Source organism: Opisthocomus hoazin, chromosome 7, assembly GCF_030867145.1.
Source record: "Opisthocomus hoazin isolate bOpiHoa1 chromosome 7, bOpiHoa1.hap1, whole genome shotgun sequence".
In the NCBI taxonomy this organism is placed as follows: Eukaryota; Metazoa; Chordata; class Aves; order Opisthocomiformes; family Opisthocomidae; genus Opisthocomus; species Opisthocomus hoazin.
In genome coordinates this window covers 54,456,544-54,477,144 of record NC_134420.1, presented here as the reverse complement: position 1 = coordinate 54,477,144, position 20,601 = coordinate 54,456,544, and the positions used below count along the sequence as shown (strand labels likewise).

Below are 20,601 nucleotides of genomic sequence, written 5' to 3'. Positions count from 1 at the left end.
TTCCCTGTGTGACCCCTTTCTTCCCGTAGGTGGGAGATGCCCAACTGTGGTAGAGCAGTACGAACACGGGCTGTTCCCTTGTGTAATGGCATCCTGCTCCATGAGAAAAGTCCTAATTGCTATGATAATACAAACAATCATAACGTTCTCCAGCAGACATGGTCAACTTTCTATCCTGTTCTCTGGGTTTCTCAACCCGGCAGGCACATAGGCAGCTGTGAAACTTTCCCCTCTAACACTACAGAAAGCCAACAGCGCAAGTAGTTAGCTTACTACAGTTAAACAGGACAGATAACAATGCGCTGAGTTTATGAATAGATAAACTCCATTTCAGGTGATAGTAGAGAAATGGTATTACTGCTCCTGCTTCTTAACTGTTCAACCCACTAAGAGTTTAAACATGTATTTCAATTCTCAGAAGCAAACTCATATTAATGTTACTTTAAAAGGATACAGTTAAAAAGTCTTGAGTAAGTTGAAAAGTTAGTGAAGCACTGCAACAAACGTTAAGAGTAGTTAATAAAAAGGAAGCCAAGTACACCAGAGACTCACAATGACCATGAACATATATCTGTCCTATGGAAAGCGACGGGGAATTTTCCAACACATGCAATTCTAGAAGGGCTGACTCAGAAATACCATGTTAATGCCAGGGATAAGAAAACAGCTGATAACCCAAAAATTTAAATATGAAAACTAAGTCTATCATCAATAAATTTTAAAGAATTATTTTGAAAGACCATGCCAATTTTTCTGCTTTTTGAAAAAAAAATAAAAAATCTTAATCATAGCATGGTTTGGGTTGGAAGGAACTTTAAAGATCATCTAGTTCCATCCCCCTGCCATGAGCAGGGACACCTTCCACTAGACCAGGTTGCTCAGAGCTCCATCCAGCCTGGCCTTGAACACTGCCAGGGAGGGGCATCCACAGCTTCTCTGAGCAACCTGTGCCAGTGCCTCATCACCCTCATTGTAAAGAATTTCTTTCTTATATCTAGCCTAAATCTACCCTCTTTCAGCTTCAAGCCATTACCCCTTCTCCTATCACTACATGCCCTTGTAAAAAGTCTCTCTCCAATGTGCTTACAAGTTTTTAATTATTTTAAATGCTTATTTTAATGCTCAGAAGTTCAACATTATTCCTGAATTGTATTACACACTGTGGCAAAGAAAAGTAAGACAGAAACACAACTAAATCTCAGTGACATTTTAAGCTTTTTTTTTTTTCCTTTGTCAAATGAGAAAGAACAATTCAATAGAAAGAAATTTTATTTCTGTCCTAGAGAGAATTTTGAAAATTTTGCAAGTTTAAAGCATAAATGCCTGGTCAGGGTATGTGCACTGGTAAACGTGCTTTACAGTGTGTCCGAAAAGTTAGGTAGCATCTAAGCAAGACAGCTGCTGTATATTCTTTTCCTATCTAGGATACAGCGACCCACTGAAGATTCTGTCAGTCAGTGAAAGGTATGTATGACATTTTACGATCTCCAAGGACAGCCATATTGCAGAGTTAGTAGATTAAACCAGAAGCCTAACGTAATCAAAATTTTGTATAATTTAATTTATTTCATCCACATGTATAACTATTTATGCAATTCAGGTTCTGTTACACACAACTGTATGATGGAGAAGAGGTGAGCGATATGGCGTGTACTCAAACTACCGAGCAATACAGTTCCGAGACAGTGCTTGCACTTAGGTCCTGCAACAGTGAGGGAGACAAGCTGTGAGGGTATTCTGGAAAATCTCATTGCCATGCCATGTATAGTACAATGCAAGCCAGTATAATACAATGCAAAATAACACCTAAAATAAAATGGTATCTGACAAAACCCAATTAAAAATCAACAGCTAATAAACCCAAATCAATTCAGTTCATTTTTAACTAACTAGTCAGGCTCTTTAAAGTAATGATTTTACTGTTTCTTACACTTGGGCAGCTGACACAGCGAAGATGTTGCTGTGGAGCAAAGTGCTGCAAGATTTCAATGTATGTATAAAAGCAAAGGTGCTGCCCAAGAAAAAAAATCAATTTCTGAGGCCAAGCAAGGACCAGATTTTTAACAAACCCGAAGTTTAAGTTCAGATAGGCTAACACACACATTAACCTGTTGATGTACCTCCACTACCTGAAGAAAGAACAGGAAGATGAGGAGAGACCTGTGCAGGCCGTGAAGCTCTACACTGACGAAAGGGAGAAAGGGAAGCTGGTTTACATGTGTGTTCCATTCATCTCTTTATTATGCTTCTGTCAAACAAATAAAAACTATTAAGCAGAAGCACTGTATTCTTGAAGTCAGTGAAGGAATAGCTCCCCTATAGAAAGGCTGAGAAACAGTGGATCCAGTATGATATGACTTCAACATATGCTGCAACGTGCAATTGTTTATGGCACACTACCCTAACTGCCAACTGCAAAGATTCACAGATTCACCCAGCAGCCCACCCTGATCTTATAATTAATCAACATGGAAATTATTTTGAGAGACTGAAGCATGGCTTCAGTGGATTTCCAGCTGTGCTTCATCACCTGAGCACAACATGAACCTGCAGAAAATCCTGAAGAACGCTTCACTTTTTGAGAATAATCAGATAATTAAGATGTGGATTGAAGGTTGGATATGTAATTTTCCCCATGAGTAAGTGACAATGGACTGAATACCAACAAAAGCAGCAAAATCAACTGTAAAATAAAGTACCTGTGTGAATTCTACAAGATAATCAATGCTTGTGAGACTTTTGAAGTCTCCTACTGCAGAAGGGGAAAAAAAGAATAAAAAATTTGGAAATCATTATCCATTTGTTGAAAATTCACAACACTGTATCCTAGTAATATATAGTATAGGATAGTAGTATCCTAGTAATATATAGTATAGGATAGTAATATCTAGTATATTAAACTATGTAGTTCATAGTATAGATTGTAAATATCCACAGATTTTCTGTTCTATCATTCAATTCCTAAAAAAGGTGTTCTTAAAAGTTCTAAGCAATATGACTTTTACTGTATACATGTTGCATTTTCTCATAACACTGCTACCGTTTTTGCTTTGAATCACCACTATTCCATCTTTTCCCTTTCAGAGCCGCTTGATATTTTAAATTAAAAACTCAACACAATGAACATATATTTTGTGACATGCAGGAAATGTTATTTAGAGGAATATTAAAAAATGCAGATAATTTACCATCAAAATTGTCACAGAAGATACTGCTGTCATACCATGTATTTCCTTCACAGCAGCTCCACACAACATTTTCCCAAATCAGTATGATGTATCTATGCCATTCCAGTACCTCAAAACATTCATAATTGCTGATGCCTAATGCAAAGAGGGTTGTTTTTTTCTTTTTAGTTGCTTAGCCAGAATAAGCCCTTCTTGATAGTGCGTTATGTGAACCAACTTTATTTTACTACCGCAGCATAATTAAATGCTGAACTGATAACATGCAGTAACAATGCCAAACAAATGCCTGTGTTAGCAAGCAGTATAATACAGCTTACCAGTGTGATTGTTTGCATATAAAGTAGTCGCAGTGGTAGCTGAGTGCTACAGAAAACAGACAAGACTGGAAGATTTCAGAATCTACTTATACAGATGTTTTGAAAAGCTAATTCCATACCCTTCAGTATGTGTTATAAACAGCTTAATTTTGCTTGTGTACTTTTTACTCTCGGTGATTAAAACAGCTCACAGACCTGCAATATAAATCAGATCGTAGAAGCATCTGTGAACATATGATGACTGGTGCCTCACAATACACAAAATAATAAAATGACATTAAGTGATATTAGCCAGCTACACAACTACACCTCACGAAAGCCACGCGTTCTATTCTACGGATCCAGTTGAGCTGATCCCAAAACAAGATGAAGGGACTGGATAAACATGGCAATATCCTAAATTTAAGCATTCCTTATTTATGAGGAAGCTTGGGGCAGTTCTTTCCTTCTCCTCCTTATGTGTATCACAAGTAGAAAAGACCAAGTAGCTGAGATAGTGACTAGAGAGTAGAACTACAAAGTAAAGCTGTACTTCTGTCAGTCCTAAGATATACTGAGAAAGAACAATGTCTTTTGAAGCCCTTACCCTGGGGTAAAACTTCACTACCCAAACAGGTGGTCAGTTCAGCCTGCAGATACATAAAGAAACAATATCAGGAACAAGGAACTATGCTGGTGACTGATTTTAAGGAGCACCAGAGAATGCTGTTTGTCTGCATTTTGTCACTAAGCCTTCAGAAAATTATTTGTACACCTGTGTTGGTATAGGCAAATTAACTGTAAACAAGTATGTTCATTTTCTTCTCTAATCTGTATCTATAAAAACATCAGAAGTTTAGCTGGGAAAAAAAAAAGATGATGAAAACATGCCTACAAATACACAGTAACTCATTGATTGAAAGATTTTTAGCTCTGTTCTTCAGATACAATTGGAAAAAAACTTCTTGCTTTGAAGTATCGCAGCTTTGGACTTAACACTATGAAGAACCATAACTAACATGATTTTGAGTCAAGAATCTTGACACCTATCTTGCTTACCAGTATATGCTCCTATTCTGTTGATTCAACGAACTGTATTTATTTTGAAATATATAAATTTACTCGATATATTTCAGCCATAATAGCCTCCTTAAAAAGGTTGCATAGATTACTATGGTAAATGGAATACTACTCGCAGCAAACATGTACAGAGAGGACCCTAAATCTATTTTTACATAAAAGGTCAAAAGGCACCTCTCACTGGGGTCACTGAAGTTACATTAAGATGAATTTAAGTCTTGAAATGAACTTATTCTTGTCTGAAAAGGTCTTCCAACAGAATAGTTCATCTACCATTGTAAAATGAGATCACAGAGACAGTTTATGAACTGTACTGTCAAGTGCAGAAGCTGTAATTTTGTAATAAACGAGTGTCTGATTCTTTTAACTTGAGACAGCTCGATTTCCAAGCCACTTTAATATAAAGTGGGCTGAGCGCCTGCTCTCTGCTGTCTGGACAGAGCCAAGGTCTCCTGGAGTAAGCGACATTCTGCCTTTACAGTTGCTGCTCTCATAACCTCCTTGTATGTCGTCTGTTCGTTTCACTACACACTGTGATAATTAGTTAAGAATTGAGAAAGGCAAGAGAGAAAATTCACACAAAGATGTGAACAAATAAGACCTGTATGAATGTAAACATTTTGCGTACTGGCATCAATGAAAACCATTTTTCTGACTCAAAACTATGTCCTTGTGGTATTCAATTGTATAATATGGTATATTTCTACTTTCATCAAATACTGTGATGTTATTAATAAGGGGTATCACTGAAAGTGCATGTGGAAATGTATTAACTCAAACAACCAGCATGAGAGGTGACTGTCACTATGAAGCTTGAAAGGAAATCTGTACTGAACATTCCCAGTGCAGACATCTTTCTTTGATGCTCATAAGGTTCTTCTGCTTTCTTTAGTCACTTACATCTCTCATTCTGACAGAACTAGTTCAAGCACAATACATCTTCGGACGTTAATATCATAACAGAATAATAAATCTTTAAATATAAAGCGTTTGAGCAGGCAATTCACCTAGCCACGCTTGAGTGCTGCATACAAAATTAACAAGAGAGATTAGAAATAGTTAATGGTGTTTCCTAATCTATATTTCACATGCATAAGCAGATGGTCATAACTATCATTCTTAAGAAATCAAAAAAAGTCTCAAAAAACAGGCTAAAAGGGATCTTGAAATGTCAAGGCAATGGCAACCATACTTCAAACAGTTAAAAGAGAAAATTCACCCTCCTATGGAGCAGCCTTCCTCCAACTGACTTTTGGCATGGATTAATTTCTTTAAAAAATTTCGTTAGCAGCCGGAAGTGCCTATTAATGGGGTTATCTGAACATGGGATGTGAAATACCAAGTCTTGCTCAAATCAGAGCTTTTACTCATGGCCAGCTCAATTCAAGTTTTCTTGTTTGAGAGATAAATGATATTGAGCTTCATGCAGTTCAACCCGCTGAATCACTCAGATGAATGTTTAAAAACCCAAATCAGCTTTGCACAGAAAAATAAAGATTAAAAATCTAGAGATTTTGGTAGGATATAACTTTCCTTCCCTGGCAGCAGTTGCAACGACTAGATGGTAGTGGCATTCTATGCACAGACATCATGGTATTTTCCAGACTCTGTCAAACAGCCTTTTCTATTGTGAGAAAACTTAGAGCAATTAATTAAAAAAGAAGTATAGACAAGTAATTTGCTGACAGATAACTGAGTGGGTACCCACAAATGTACTGCTTATCCATCCTCAAGCTTTTCAGTCTAAGTCTCTAAATACTTGCTTAAAAATTACATATTCACAGACAAACAGAAAGTAGCCCCTCCAGTATCTGTAGTTTATCACCCTATTTTGATTAACTTTCACACGTGGTGTCAACCATGATTATCATGCTACTTGGAAAGAGAGGAGCAGTAGAGAAGCACATTTATCCCCAGGACACCTTATGCTTTCCCTGCCCATCTACCTGAACGTGAACGACAAACCACTGCCCTTGAAATAATTTCATTGGTAGCAATCCCATCCAAAGATTGCTCTGTTGGGTCATTTGAAAATGAGCTAAGGTCCTTAGCTTCTCACTTAGGTCTTCTGTTCAAAGTAGAGAAACACGTGACGCACCACAAACATCTCTCGCATCTTAACCCATGGCTCGAGATGGAATGCTTTCATCTCTGTGACCAAAATACTCTCTTTGACTAAAGTCACTGATTATTTCAAAAAGTCAGTAATGAAATCTAGGTAACAACAACAGAAACAGCTTTCTCCATTCATTACATATCATAGCAGGTTCTCACATTACAGTAAATTTACATTTGTAACTAGATACAACAAATAAAGAATTCACTGTTCTTGTGCATTTAAACCCCTGTACAAAACAGTCAAAGAGCAGGCCACACAGGTTCAAGACACATTATAGCTGTGCAGTTTCATAGTCGGCTCAGTGTATAATAAAATACACTGACTAAATCACAGAGGTTTTAAGAAATCTGTAACATGAATTAGATAATTTAGAGGAATTATTTTTACTTCTCTTTAGTTTTACCATGCACAAAGCACACTGTTGAAAACAGTTTCTGTGCTTTATTGCAGCATTAAATAATCATAAATGCAGCTACATGAAAAATAAAATGACAAAATAAAGGCATCAAACTAACCAGAATGCATGAAAAGTGAATGCTAATGAATGAAGCCCTTTGAAAACTGAAAGTCAGGTGCATACATCAAAGCTGGTTAGCATGTATTTAGCCTATAATCCAGTCGGACATTGACCTTGTCAGAGTTAGATGGGTTATTATATTTTTATACATGTATATACGCTACTCTAAAATCAATATACATTTTACAAGAGCCACATTTTATTAGGCAAGAAATTATGCACTATGAAAGCAATTTCTTTAACTCTTGTATTCTTACATTTAAATGTAACAATGGCAAAGCCAGAAAAATTCTGCTTGTCTCTTTTTCTTAAATTCCTCCTGTAATGTTGCGAGATGCTTACTAAGCACAGGACCACATACCATTCTTGCCATTACCTCCCTGGAAACCTGTGGTATTCCAAGGTTGACTGCTTCAACTTCATGCTGAATCTCATCCCAGCCCAGGAATATCCTAATTCAACAAAACAATTTTTGGAGCAGTTCCACAACTACAGGATGTATAATCAGCTTTTTCCTAATGGCAACAGTGACAGCAGTAATATGACTACTGCGTGGCAACAGTCTTCTACATTATCATATGCTTTAACAGGCATCCTTAGAACTTGTTTTCCAGCTGTCACCTACTGATACATCCTGACAGCTAGAGAAACACAGTTAGAATGGCTAACTCACCCTCACAATGCATTAGAAGACATTCAGTCATTGAAGTAGAAGAAGTCTCCCTTGGTGTATAAACAAGCATAGGAAATCAAAGTGTATTTTGGCAAATGAAGTAAAGTTTAAACAGTGCTTCAAAAATACGACAGACAAATTACTTCCACTGCCTACCCTTCTACCAGAAGGCTCATTTACAGATTTTCACTTCTTACTGACTCACTGGACATATTTTGCAAGTCCAGCAATCAATGATTTGCTACCTGAAATTCAGACTCAGACAGTTTGTTGAATTACACCCTGGGGCTCGCGAACATAAGGAAAGCTACAGTTTCTGTTAGCGTGATGAAGCCTATGCTTTCAGGACAAATGCTGGTGGGAAGGAACCTGTAAGTAATTAGAAGAACTGGGACAGATATTATTTTAGAAAGACCTTATTTTGAAAAAAAATAAAACAAAGGAAAAAAGTGACAGTCTGTTATAACGCTACATAAAAGACCAGAAGCGAATCCTTTCATTTTAAAACTGAGAATTTATACAGTAATTAAAGGCAGGTTTTAAGCACATTTTACTTGGTTTCACAGTGAAGTAATTTAAGGAACTGCTCCTGCCCCTAGTTTGCAGAAAGTAACATGGAAGGACAAAAATAGTATTAATAAAAAATAAAATCTAGATTTTAAATATGACATTTCCTCCCTTTTGTTATGCATGCCTGCACTTTCATCCATAAGTAAGAGCCATGTACTGAAATTTCAAAGCATTATTTCTCTGCACTGCAATAAGGCCACACTCAAGACCGCCTGCTGCAAAAACCAGTCACACAGACAGAAACTAATAGTGAGTTCTCTGTACTACTTGGAAACGTTCTCCAGCTCTACAGATATTTAAACAACACATGAAGCATATACTGTTAAAATCATCAGAGTTAAAACATCATTCTGTCTTAAGTTGCAATTGCTCCTTTACAGTGATGAACAAGAGCAGGTAACTTATTAGGCTACTTATTTATTTATTATTTGGAAATATACACCACATATCTAGATGAAATGCCGGCCAAAATAAGTGAACCTACGTATACAGACAGAAAATCACTTATTTTGATGGCTTAAGTACTATTTTCACTTTCAGTAACTGCAATTTGAGCATGTAGTACACTGTTAAGACATGAAATGCATTTCCAAAGTAGGATTTCCATGACACAGAAAAAAAATAGAACATTCTCGATTCTTCTGCTAGGAAGGTTCGTGGTAACTAGAGTTCTGCTTTAGGAAATAGTAGAAAGCTCTGGAATGACAGAGAGGGCATGGGAATTTCAGCCGAGATGAAAGTGAGAGAATCCACGGGTAACTAGAGCCTGGATTTACCACAAGCACTCTTCACCCAGATACCTGCCGTCTTTGTCAGAAGGCCGAGACGTGCATTTGGTGCTGGGCACATGCCAGGAAGACCTTCGTCTATTTTCTGCTGCTTGAAATATGCCAGCCCTCCCTCCGGAGCCGCAGGACAGCAGTGATCAGCTGTTACTATGGGAGGCAAGTAGACTATGCTATCTACTAAACAAAATTAAAATATCTACCTTTGCTAAAGAGGATGGCAGCAGCCTTCCACTCTCTCTCGAGCTGGATCGGGAGGCAGTTTTACCCGCGCTCAGTTCCTCTTCACACCTGGCTATCTTCTTTTTCAGTTTCTCTCTCCTTCGCTGGTCAGCAACTTAGGAAAGAGACAAAGTATGTCAGAACCAAACTGAAATCTTATTCTTTTTCTGTCCTGAGTGATTTGAAAACGTCACACGGGTTTCAGAAAAGTCAGACAGCAATTATGAAAAATTACTGCTGTTCTTAGAAGAAAATACTAGAATATGTCGGTAGCTAAATCTGTACCTTAGCTGAAGCTGCACCCGACCTTCCCTGAAGTATTCTCATCTCCCACAACTAATGCAAGACCACGCCGGAATTCCAAGATCAGTACTGCTAACAGAGCACTCTGCTCAAAAACTCACAAGTTTGCTCTCCGACTTTTATGGATGGAACACCTTTGACTGTACTCTGACCCAGGATTTCAGCAAAAACCCCAACATGTTTACTGTCAAAAAATTTGACATGTAAAAAAAATCCATGCTTGAACCACAGAAAAACAGAGAGTAGTCTCCCAAGCACAGAAATCCATGGCAAAACAGTATCTTCATGCCAAGAACATAAACAATGAAGGCAAACGCTGTGAAAGGGCCACTGCCATAGCGAGAGGGAGAAATGTTATCAGTCTACATTGGTCTGCAGTCCAAGACCTTGTTCACAGTGTTCCTGTAGCACAGAAGACGAGTGAAGTATCTCTGCCATCAGATCAAGAGAAGAGCCCAAAAGATGGGTGAATTTTCTGTGTTCAAGTCTGCTGTCAGTCACCTGCATCTGATATCTTACACACTACAGCCCAACGTTTTTGTATATTGCCAACACCCAGGTGCCACTGATGAAGTTCACAAAGTTGAAAAACCCGAATGAGGCTGATGAAAAACACTAATAATTTCATTTCAAAAAGGGAATGAAGAGGGTTGATGTAAGCAAGCATACTTTTGAGGTCTGTATACCAAATGAAGCCTGTTTTAACTCTTGACTACGCTTCTCATTCACTTAACACAGACCAAAGCGTATGAATGGTTTGTTTGATACATTATGAAATTGAAGAAGAAATCCTCAGAGGCCTTTCCGTCTGTGTGTATGTATTTATATCATACTCTGGTAGACCCCAATCTTCACACACATTGCCATACTTAACACATGGAAATGTAAATAACTGTGTGGATTGGTGTGGTACATTCCTCTAGACAGCTGAGAACTACAGCAATCTGAGGACATTTAATCAACCTTTAACACACACTCATCTATGTACATTAACCCTACAGACATGTTAATCTCTAGCAATTATTTAAGTATGTGCATTCATTTTAATGAACATTTCGGTCCTGTTTTAAGCTAGAAATAATTCTTTCAGATGCAAAATCCTTGCTCTCCTTCCTCAGGGAAATCCCTCTTTTTCTTCCTTTCAATTCTTACAATTGTTATGTAAAATACTGCAGATTTATTCAGCATATTCCATTAGAGTACTCACAATATGAAGTTGCTTTTATTACTGGAAAGACATTAGCTGACGTAAAGATACGCTACATTCTACAACTGTGAATTAAAAATATCCCTTATAACAGAAGGAAAAATATACTGTTCCATTAAATAATTTAAACTCAATATTTTTCTTCCTGCGCTAAATCATTATTATATGGCTATTCTAAATTACTATTATTTCTAATTGTGTTTGCCTTAAAAGTTACAGACGAGCACTCAAAAATTAGCTACAGGTCAGAAGCTTTATATGTTTGAGATAAATAATTACTCACTCTCGGCCAACAGAGTGTGGCTGTGTGTGCACATGCATGGAAGCTGTAAATACTCAACTCTTGCCTACTGCTCAGGTAAAATGGCAATGGCTGAAGTGAGTGTTGAATAAATATCTAGGGAAACAATGGATGAATGAGAGCTCTACAAAGTAAAAATGCCTATCATAGGGAAGTACGGGTGTCTCACTTTGTAAGTGCGAGCAGATGCCCGAAACAGAAATTTCCTTACACTCAAGTGCTTAGGTAGAAAGTAGGTTTGTCTAAGACATGACAGGCTTAGTCACTTTAGTGCATGTTCTACCTGCATACCACGGCTTAACAGGAGTTTCTGGACAAAGTGCAAAGCAGTGTGAATAATTGCAAAGCAGAGTTTTTGTGTTGTACTTATTCAGCTCTTTACAGGATAAAGTCTGAGATTTCACATACATGGACAGACTCCGCCTTTACCACTGGCATTCAACACTATAAAAGCCAGCTACTACAAATCTCGTCCAGGACTGTGTGCTACGGCTCTTCTCAGCCAGAGCACGGCTTGTGCCCATGAGCAAAGAAAGAAAGAACAGTAAGTATGCCAGCTAAGGCTATCTTTGGATGTCAGAATGACCCACTGGGACTGCTGTCACCTGCATGGGAAATGTAAAGTCTTTGCCTCGCACCAGTCATATAGCGAGCTTAGCTCAGCTAATCCATTAAGCGCTTTCCAAAAGCTATAAAATCACCCACGCATACTAAAAGGCAGCGCAGACACATGCAAAAGAGAATGGCAGGGTACCCATCTTGTTGCCAAATTGGGGAATTTTCAGGCTAGATTGGCTGTAAAAGCTAAGAACCATGAAACCAGCAAAGCAAGAGGTAAAGACATCCTTCTACAAAAGGGATAATGTAGATGCAAACAGATAGCTAGATGTAAGTTAGGATAGCCCTGAGGCACTCGGCAAGTAACACAGACAAGGGTATGGGTAGAGACACAAAAATATGCATGCTGCCTCCTCCCCCTACTTCCTATGTCCCTTCCCCAAGCAGGGACTGGAGAATCCAGTCTTTCCATTTGACTTTAACCAGACAGAAAATGGTATCATACAAATGAACCTCTGAGGCACTAATTACAATATTACAATTGATGGGAGCTGAAGATACTTCAGGCTGCCATACATAAACACTTGTCCTGCAGCTGTGAATATATTAAAGGCAGAAAGAATGAGACCAGCATTCAGGAAGACACATGCAGTTCTACAACGGAGTTTTATCTGTTAATTGGAAAGGTTGTTCACTGCTCAGGATATCTTCTGCTTCAAATCAACCACAGATACAGCTGCTTTAGTTTTTGGTGAGGTTAATAAACTAAATTTGACAAGAGTGCCCTTGGCATACTGTCACAGACTAGCAGGAAGTAAACATCAACTGCTTTTGTTAACAGATACTTAATAATTTCACTGCAAGTAACCTTCACTGTACATTGGCTCCAGAAAAATACCACATTTGTAGAGTTAAATATGGGAAGAAGTTCAAGACAGTAAGTATCTTGTGACAAATAAAAGAAAAAAGAAAAAACACTGGGTTTTCTTCATCTCTTTAAAAAGGGAAAACTAAATGTTTAGGAATAAAAAAACCACAGTCTATAGATCCAAACAACACGAGTCCCTTTTAAAGCCTTGTTAGAGACTTTGAGATTCTATCTCACTAACCGCTGTGCTCAAAACCACCACAACGATATACAGTAAAGAGAAAAATATTAGAATATAAACAAAGTAGTCATTTTTGTATATCAGAGAAATTCAGTCTGTGAAACTAAATTCCGCAACTTATTGCACCCACCCCGTGAACCTGTTCCCTTAATTCTGCTGTCAGTGAGAGGAAGCACAGGAAAAAAAGGATACGGGGGGACCTAATACATACTTACAAATATCTGAAGGGTGGGTGTCAGGAAGATGGGGCCATGCTCTTTTCAGTGGTGCCCAGTGACAGGACAAGGGGCAATGGGCACAAACTGAAGCACAGGAAGTTCCGTCTGAACATTAGGAAGAACTTCTTCCCTCTGAGGGTGATGGAGCACTGGAACAGGCTGCCCAGGGAGGTTGTGGAGTCTCCTTCTCTGGAGACATTCAAGACCCACCTGGACAAGGTGCTCTGCAGTCTGCTGTAGGTGACCCTGCTTCGGCAGGAGGGTTGGACTAGATGACCCACAGAGGTCCCTTCCAACCCCAACCATTCTGTGATTCTGTGAAAGGCCATAAATTTCAGAAGTTAAGCTGTAGCATTCTCCATAAAGAGCCACCTATAGCATGCGGATTGATCTGTCATGGAAGTAGCACCTTCGCCCAGGCAAACACCCTTTTTGCAAAGAGTATACCACATTTACAAAGCGGAGATCGCTTTGTTACCTTTCCCTGTTAGAACATTCCCACTATAGGCTTGATTCTTTTTTCCTTAAACCTAGACTGTAACAGTATTTCTAGACACATGCCTAAGAGTTACAAAACAAATGTCATAAACCTGGAAGAAACAAAATGATCCCACACACCACATTCCGAAGCAGCTTGAAAGCTCTGCACTTATAGGGACAGTACGATTTGGAGTGCCAGTGGTTGTCCTTTGCTCTGAATGTCCAATCTCTAAATTTATCTTGTGTCATACCACAGTACGATTGGCAGTTAACTTTCCAGTTATTTCATTTTTGATGTAAAATATCAATGGCAGACATTGAAATATTAAGTTAGATTTAAATTGAGTTCAGCTTGCAGGACAATGTAACTTAAAAGAATTGTCCAACACGGAGCATTTCTCCATTGTGTTTTCATATCAGCTATTTTGCAGTAGCACACTTCTGGTTATTATTTCCCTTACGAATTCTCTTAGATAAACAATGCAAACATCAACCTCATTTCTGCTGAGCTCAGTGTCTGCAGTGACCATCCTTAAAATGTTCAGCCTACCAGGTGGTGATACTGCTTCAGCAGGCAAGCTGTTTCTTCTTTAAGAATTTCTACTATCAGCTCTACACAAATCCCCAATACACCATGATTTAAGCACCTGAGGTGAGATCTCATCAAATGCAAATTTAATTTTGTCATAGGGTGTGAAGTCTGGGTTTCTCGTAAGTCTAAATCTGCATTTCTTAACACAGAAATTTTAATTTTCGTGACTCTAAAAGATGACTGCAGTCCTTCACATGCATTATCAACAGCACCATTTCATCAAATAAGGGAGGAATCACCATAAAAGAAAGGTAACAAAGGATTTATTATGGGCTTGATACTACAGCCTTGCTTGTATGACATAGAAAGTAATGTTTGTATCAAGGTATGTACTTCAGAAATGTGATACTGCCTGGCAAAGCTACTAATGGCAAAATTTGGTCACTGCTAAAGCTTGGAAATAAAGCCTAACAGCGAGACATGAATCCTTCAGAGGAATTTCAGCAGAGGCTAGAAGCACAGAATTATCCCAAATCGATCCACCTCTGATCCTCTTAGGGGGTCATCATCTGACAGATGTCTCATAGATACTTCTGTTGGCCGTATGAAGAATACAGCAGCCTGTGCACAGCCTACTACATGGAAATTGTGAAACGCTGCACCAACGCTGAAGAAAACTTCTGAGCCTGCTCAGGTAAATCTCCATTCGTGTACTCTAGAGAGAGGTCCATCTGGCTTCTAGGTGGGCTTGGACAGTGGATTTTTGTCTCAGGGTACAACTAGGGCAGGCCCCAAAGACAATTTAGAATATTGTACTGAGCTAATGCTGAGAATAAGTGGAAAGCATGATTTTATTCCTATTCTCTGGTATGCTACAGCTATTTTGTGATCCTCAGTAACAGTGGAAAATGGTATAAAAACAATAAACCCCCCCAGCAGACAGATGCTAAAGCTGGGTAAATTCAATTAAGAATCAGGGACACATTTTCAATAATAATGATGATTAACTACTGAAACAACTACAAATGGAAATTATGTTTTCTCTATTTCTTGACCTTTTCAGGTCAAGACTGCTGGCCTTTCTTGTTTATGTGCTTTATTTACCATATTCAGGACGTTGTTGAGTTCCGTATTAGCACAACGGGATAAAATTTTTGGTCTGCTTAACTCATGATGTCAGACTAGATGATCCAGTGTCTTTTCACAACCACAGACTCCGTGAAAAATGAATTTTTAATGTACTGAATGCATATAAAAAATGAATTGCCTCTCATAAAAAAGAAAAAAAACCTTTCTGTAGAAGAAACTTTAAAGTAAATAACTTCTGCAAAAATAAAGTAAAACTACTACAGTTAAAAGTACAAGTCCATAAAGATTTTTTTTTTTTTTTTTTTTTTTACACAGTGGGTTTTTGTGCTCTCCAAAAATTCAGAGTCGATAAATATACTAGAACGTCTTTCCAAAGGGACGTTTGAACTCTGAAAACATACGTGTTAGAATTAGCTGAGTTTCAAAGAACTTGTATCAGTTGCACTAGAATCTAGCCCCTCAGAAAGCAGCAAAACAACATTACTGATCAGTCTGAATTGTTGTCTCTCTCCACCTCTCAACTCTGCCCCACCCCAAGTGTTCAGGTTCCATCAGGCTAAAATAGATCTCTGGTGGGTAACTTCTCAGCACACTTTTTTTTTTTTTCTCCCGCACCCCCCGCCCCTTCCCTCTTGGTATCAGAGAGACCTGCATACCCCAGCACACTAATCACTGGGTTCAGGCTGGACTAGCAATATGCCCTGTGGAAAAACCTCTAAGCATATGGGTTGAAAAGTTAGTACTGTTCGAAACCAGGCATGTATAGCAGCAGCTGTCTTACTTGGCATAGCTTTTGTCAAGTTTTCTGGCACAAATTCCACAACCACAGACTTCTAATGGCCGCTGGTATCAATCAACATGCTTGGACTAATTCTGAACATAGAGCTTCACATTTCAAGCAGTTTCACATTTTAACAACTATTTTAAGTCAATAAGGCTGATCTAATACACAAGAACATGCTTGCTGCTAGCCCAGCGGCATGGCAGCTTGCCTACTTTGCTGCCAGCTCAGATACCAGGAAAAGAACAGTGGAAACCAGATCTGCTTTAAGGACAGAACACATTCAGCTGGCCAGGGAGAATGCCAACTACAGTATCATGTTTAACTCTTAAACACTAATGACTGATTCATGGCAACAACCCCAAAGGGAAATACTCACCTGCTATTTCAGCAGTACATAAAGCGCATTTTCAGGGGATATTTTTTAATGCTATCTGCAGGAATTCTGTTTTGTAACTCCATGCTATTAATAAATCTTAGCATCTCAAACAGAAAATTTACACCCCTTCCTAAATCTCTTTTGAAATAGAGGGGGAACAGAAACCTTATTTGAGATGCAATAAGTAATAAGACAAGGAATACCAAAAGAAAAGAGTAACAATATCTTTCATTTGAGGCAATGATAGGCACAGAACTACTGGGAGAATAAAGCTGTAAAGCCTTGACTATGGAGATTCCCCCGGTATTCAGTCATATTGACGTTGCAGCTGTGCCTGCACAAATTCTGTGTCCCATCCCCAGCAAGAAAAAAAGAAACTGGTTTGAAAATATTCTAAAAATCCTTTCCCTTATTTTATTCTTCAGTACATTTTCAACACTTACTGCCTGAGCTATTGGCTGCCATCTCCACATAATCTGTTTCATAAAAGACAGAGGAAGAAAAACTATTCTCCGGCAGATTGCCAGAGACACTGCAAATGGTACCTTGCACTGAGCTTAACACCTGAACACGTAACCCTTGCCTGTGCTATTATTACAGTACAGAAATCTGTAGTTCTTGATGAACAATGCACAGCACAGTAGGAAAAAACCCCAACCATTCTAATTTTGGGTAGAAAATAAATGGAAATAATTTTCAATTTCATTCTGAACATCTAGTGTTTCTAAGAATAGTGCATGTACTGGACAAGGCATGCCTGAGTAGTCTTGCCCTTAAATACCCCGAAGGCAGTGAGAACACCAATAATGAAGAATTTGAAAGTAGATGTGCCCCATGGAATTCTCCCTTTGCTAACTCTGCACAAATTTCAGCCTCTGTGGCAGAGTTTCTTACCTGTTTATAAAGTGCTCTCGGTCAGGTGACAAAACATATGAAGAGAGCAGGTCAGAAAAAAATATCAATCACATACACACATTGAATATAGACACTAATCCTCAAAGATTTTTACTAAGAAAGGATAATCTTAAGTATCTGGTACAAACACATACATGAAAATCTTGCACCTATTGCAGCTGAGACATTTTTGCTGTTGACCATCACGAAACAACAATTTCAACTATGGCATCTAAAACCCTTGTATTCCACCAGACAAAATTTGCCTTTTAAAACTGGAATTACCAGCAGAAATGCTTTCAAGTAAATTCAGTTCTAATCCTGACAGTGTTTGAACTGGACAGCTGGAAAAAATCTAGCTACACAGATATTGCGACACTGGAACAGGTTACTCGGGTTGCAGAATCTCCATCCCTGGAAGTTTCCAAGACTTGGCTGACTGATCCACCATTGGCAGAAGTTCTATCTTGAGCAGGAAGCTCAAGAATGACTAAATGACCTCCAAAGGCCCCTTACAACCAACATTTCTGTGATTCCAGGTAGGCAGCTACGTGACATAAGTTGAGCTTCCGAAACATTAGGAGAAATGACGCTGCATACAGACTAAGCTGTTGAAGAGAAATCACTAGACAGAAAATCCATGAACCAATGTCTCTCATCTCTATTGGGTAGAAAGACCCTCTTCTGGAATGGCAAACAGAACCAGCAAGCAAGCTACGTAACTTCTAGCCTTGTGTCTGGGGCAAGTGCTGAACTCCAGTGAACTCAGATGTTGAGGGATTCCTCTCACTCTTGCAGAAAAAAAAAAGGGAATCTCCTACTGCAAGAAAAAAAAAAAGTGTTTGCAGCATTTTTTGCAGACAACTTAAGATGAAAATGAAATTGGGAACATTTTTCAGCACTGAAAAATAAAAACACTACATTGAGGAATATTCCAATAAAAAGATAGTGTTTACATAAGTTTGCTTTGTTACTTTGCTTTCTATCTTTCACTCAGCACTCTCATTTTTGTTAGAGAACATGACCTCACAAAATAAAACTTGAAAACTGGGGCACAGACACAATACTGTCTTGGGAAGCCACTTTTAGGAAAAAAATACAAGGTTATTCATTGCTTTGTTAAACAGATTTTTAAAAATGGCAAATTCGTAGTCACTTTATAATTGCACAATTCCTCTCAGTGCAGAAAATCAATCAAACGAACTATATTTCAGAACTGAGCTAAATCTCAGCATGAAAAGTTCTAACCACTCTGGATACTCAGCTCTGGGAGACTGAGAAGTCTAACATTTCTTCCAAATGAATCCTGTGCTATTGACTGGGATCCCAATCCTTGAGCTCACTTTACTTTATGAGGTAGCTCTGTTTTGGAAATACGATAAATTTCAACTAAGTACCAATTAGCACTCGCAAGGCTTAGGCCAGATTAACAGCAGGTAAACCGAAGATTTTTTTTTTTTTTTTAATCAAAGGCTTTTTTTTTTTTGTCCCCCTTGCTTTAATTTTTTTTTTCCTTTGTGAACAGGAAACGTCTTGGGATGTGTTGGTCATATGCATATTCTAATAAGATAAAACACAGCAGCAGCTTTTTCCAGCCCACCTTGAAAACAGGTGAAAGAGCAATTTAGTGAGGATTTAGTGTACCAATTTTATCAAACAGATGAGTAAAAACAAAAGCAGCAAAGGTGAAATGTTTCCGAGACACTCTGTATAGGAGATTAATGTTCTGTCTGTGACCAGGACAGAGTTACATAGTCAGACACTGGTCTGAGTAACATGAACTGAAAGAGAAACATACTGCACAAAGCCTTGCTATCTGAAATGGAAATTTCCTCACTGCAGAGCACACCTGCTAATGTCATGACAATTGTCTGTTAAGATGAAGGCACTGTCACTGTCTCCCATAGTGAAATCATTATTCAGGGAAACTCATTGTGGTGTGAAACACACAAGCTATCAGCTCAGAAGCATTTTATCTGTAAAGACAGAGGAGTCTAAAATAAATGGGCATTTGCTGGTGTTGAGAAAGACTCAAGACCTGAAAAGGTATGAAATCGTTAATTAGGGAGCCTAAGCAAGATTCTAGCAGATGCAGAAAAAAAAGCTACATGAGGGTTTTATTACACAAACACATAGGTGTAAATTCTCTTCTTACACCAACCCTCTGTTTTCACGCTTCTTTCAAAGCAAATCTTGGTAGAGCTGGAGCATGAGAAGAAAGACTGATTCCAGATGACTCTGCAGAACAGGCGATCTGAAATTCCCACTGCACCCTGCAGACTCTAGATATCCCAGCAATACTGTTGCTATTTGTGCTGCACCTTTCAAAAGCAGAAGCCAAGCGCACATACAGCATCTTTGATCCTGGTGCAGCTTGTTGCTTAATTCAGTCTCAACCCATTATTCAGAGGTACTGAAAAAAATTCTAATGAAATTGAGTCCTTCTGCCAAAAGGATGACTGATTTCCTGCATCAGCGCTATGTGATTGCAGTGATCATTTTACAAGGCAGTATCGCTCTGGTCTGACTGGATCCGAGACTAACCACAAAGTATTCTGTCCTCAGAAGATTTATCTTTCCATCCTAAAAGAATAATTTTTTCCAGTACCTCAGCAGTTGTAACGAGATACTGAATTGGAGAAAAAAGAACTTTCTCTAATTGCATTAGAGAAAAAGACAGTCAGATAACAGAAATATACCTCTGTTATTTTAACAAACAGCTGCTATTTATCCCCTTTGACTAATACACTTCATTTAGTATTCCGTAAACCCATGATTTGAAAGTAGTGCTCTTCAGCTAACACTATGAAGTAAGGCTACAGTATTGATGTCTTTAAAGAGTGTTAAGAAATAAGAGAACTCCCAGAAAAAGCAACTGCCATTAAATCCAGGCTGTGCACTTGTACCTGTCTCCGTTTTCTGTGAAATGGAATAAGAAGTTTCAGTCCTGGTCCCCATGTGCCCACATTCCCAAAATTCCTCTTGACCTTGCGCTAGTAGTAAGCTCTCTTCTTGAAAGTTTAAGCTAATACCATATCATAAGAAAGGAGAGAGAAAATTCTGAAATTCTCCTTGCGTGCTCCCTTAACTGCGTGGATGAAAAGAATCCCAAGCAAAATGAATTGTGATCCTAAGCACAACCAATCACTAACAGACAAGGTCCATCTCACTAGCGGTACATTCACTGCAGATTCTTACAAATAGATGGAGCAGTATACGGAAAGCTGAAGTAACAAGCAGATACATGAATGCTTTATTAAGGGTTATATTCTATTGTTACTCTTCAATTCCTCTGGCTCT

The 20,601-nt window shown here is 38.5% G+C and overlaps 1 protein-coding gene across 4 annotated transcripts in view; it reads right to left on the bottom strand.

Annotated features, from left to right (window-relative positions):
• The window catches only part of SPATA7 (spermatogenesis associated 7), a 45,166-nt gene that overhangs the window by 9,084 nt on the left and 15,481 nt on the right, over positions 1-20,601 (bottom strand). For all 4 annotated transcript variants that reach the window (XM_075426022.1, XM_075426023.1, XM_075426024.1 and 1 more), the window contains one exon: positions 9,432-9,565. In XM_075426022.1, coding sequence (XP_075282137.1) covers positions 9,432-9,565 — 134 coding nt within the window. The remainder of the gene's footprint in view (positions 1-9,431; positions 9,566-20,601) is intronic.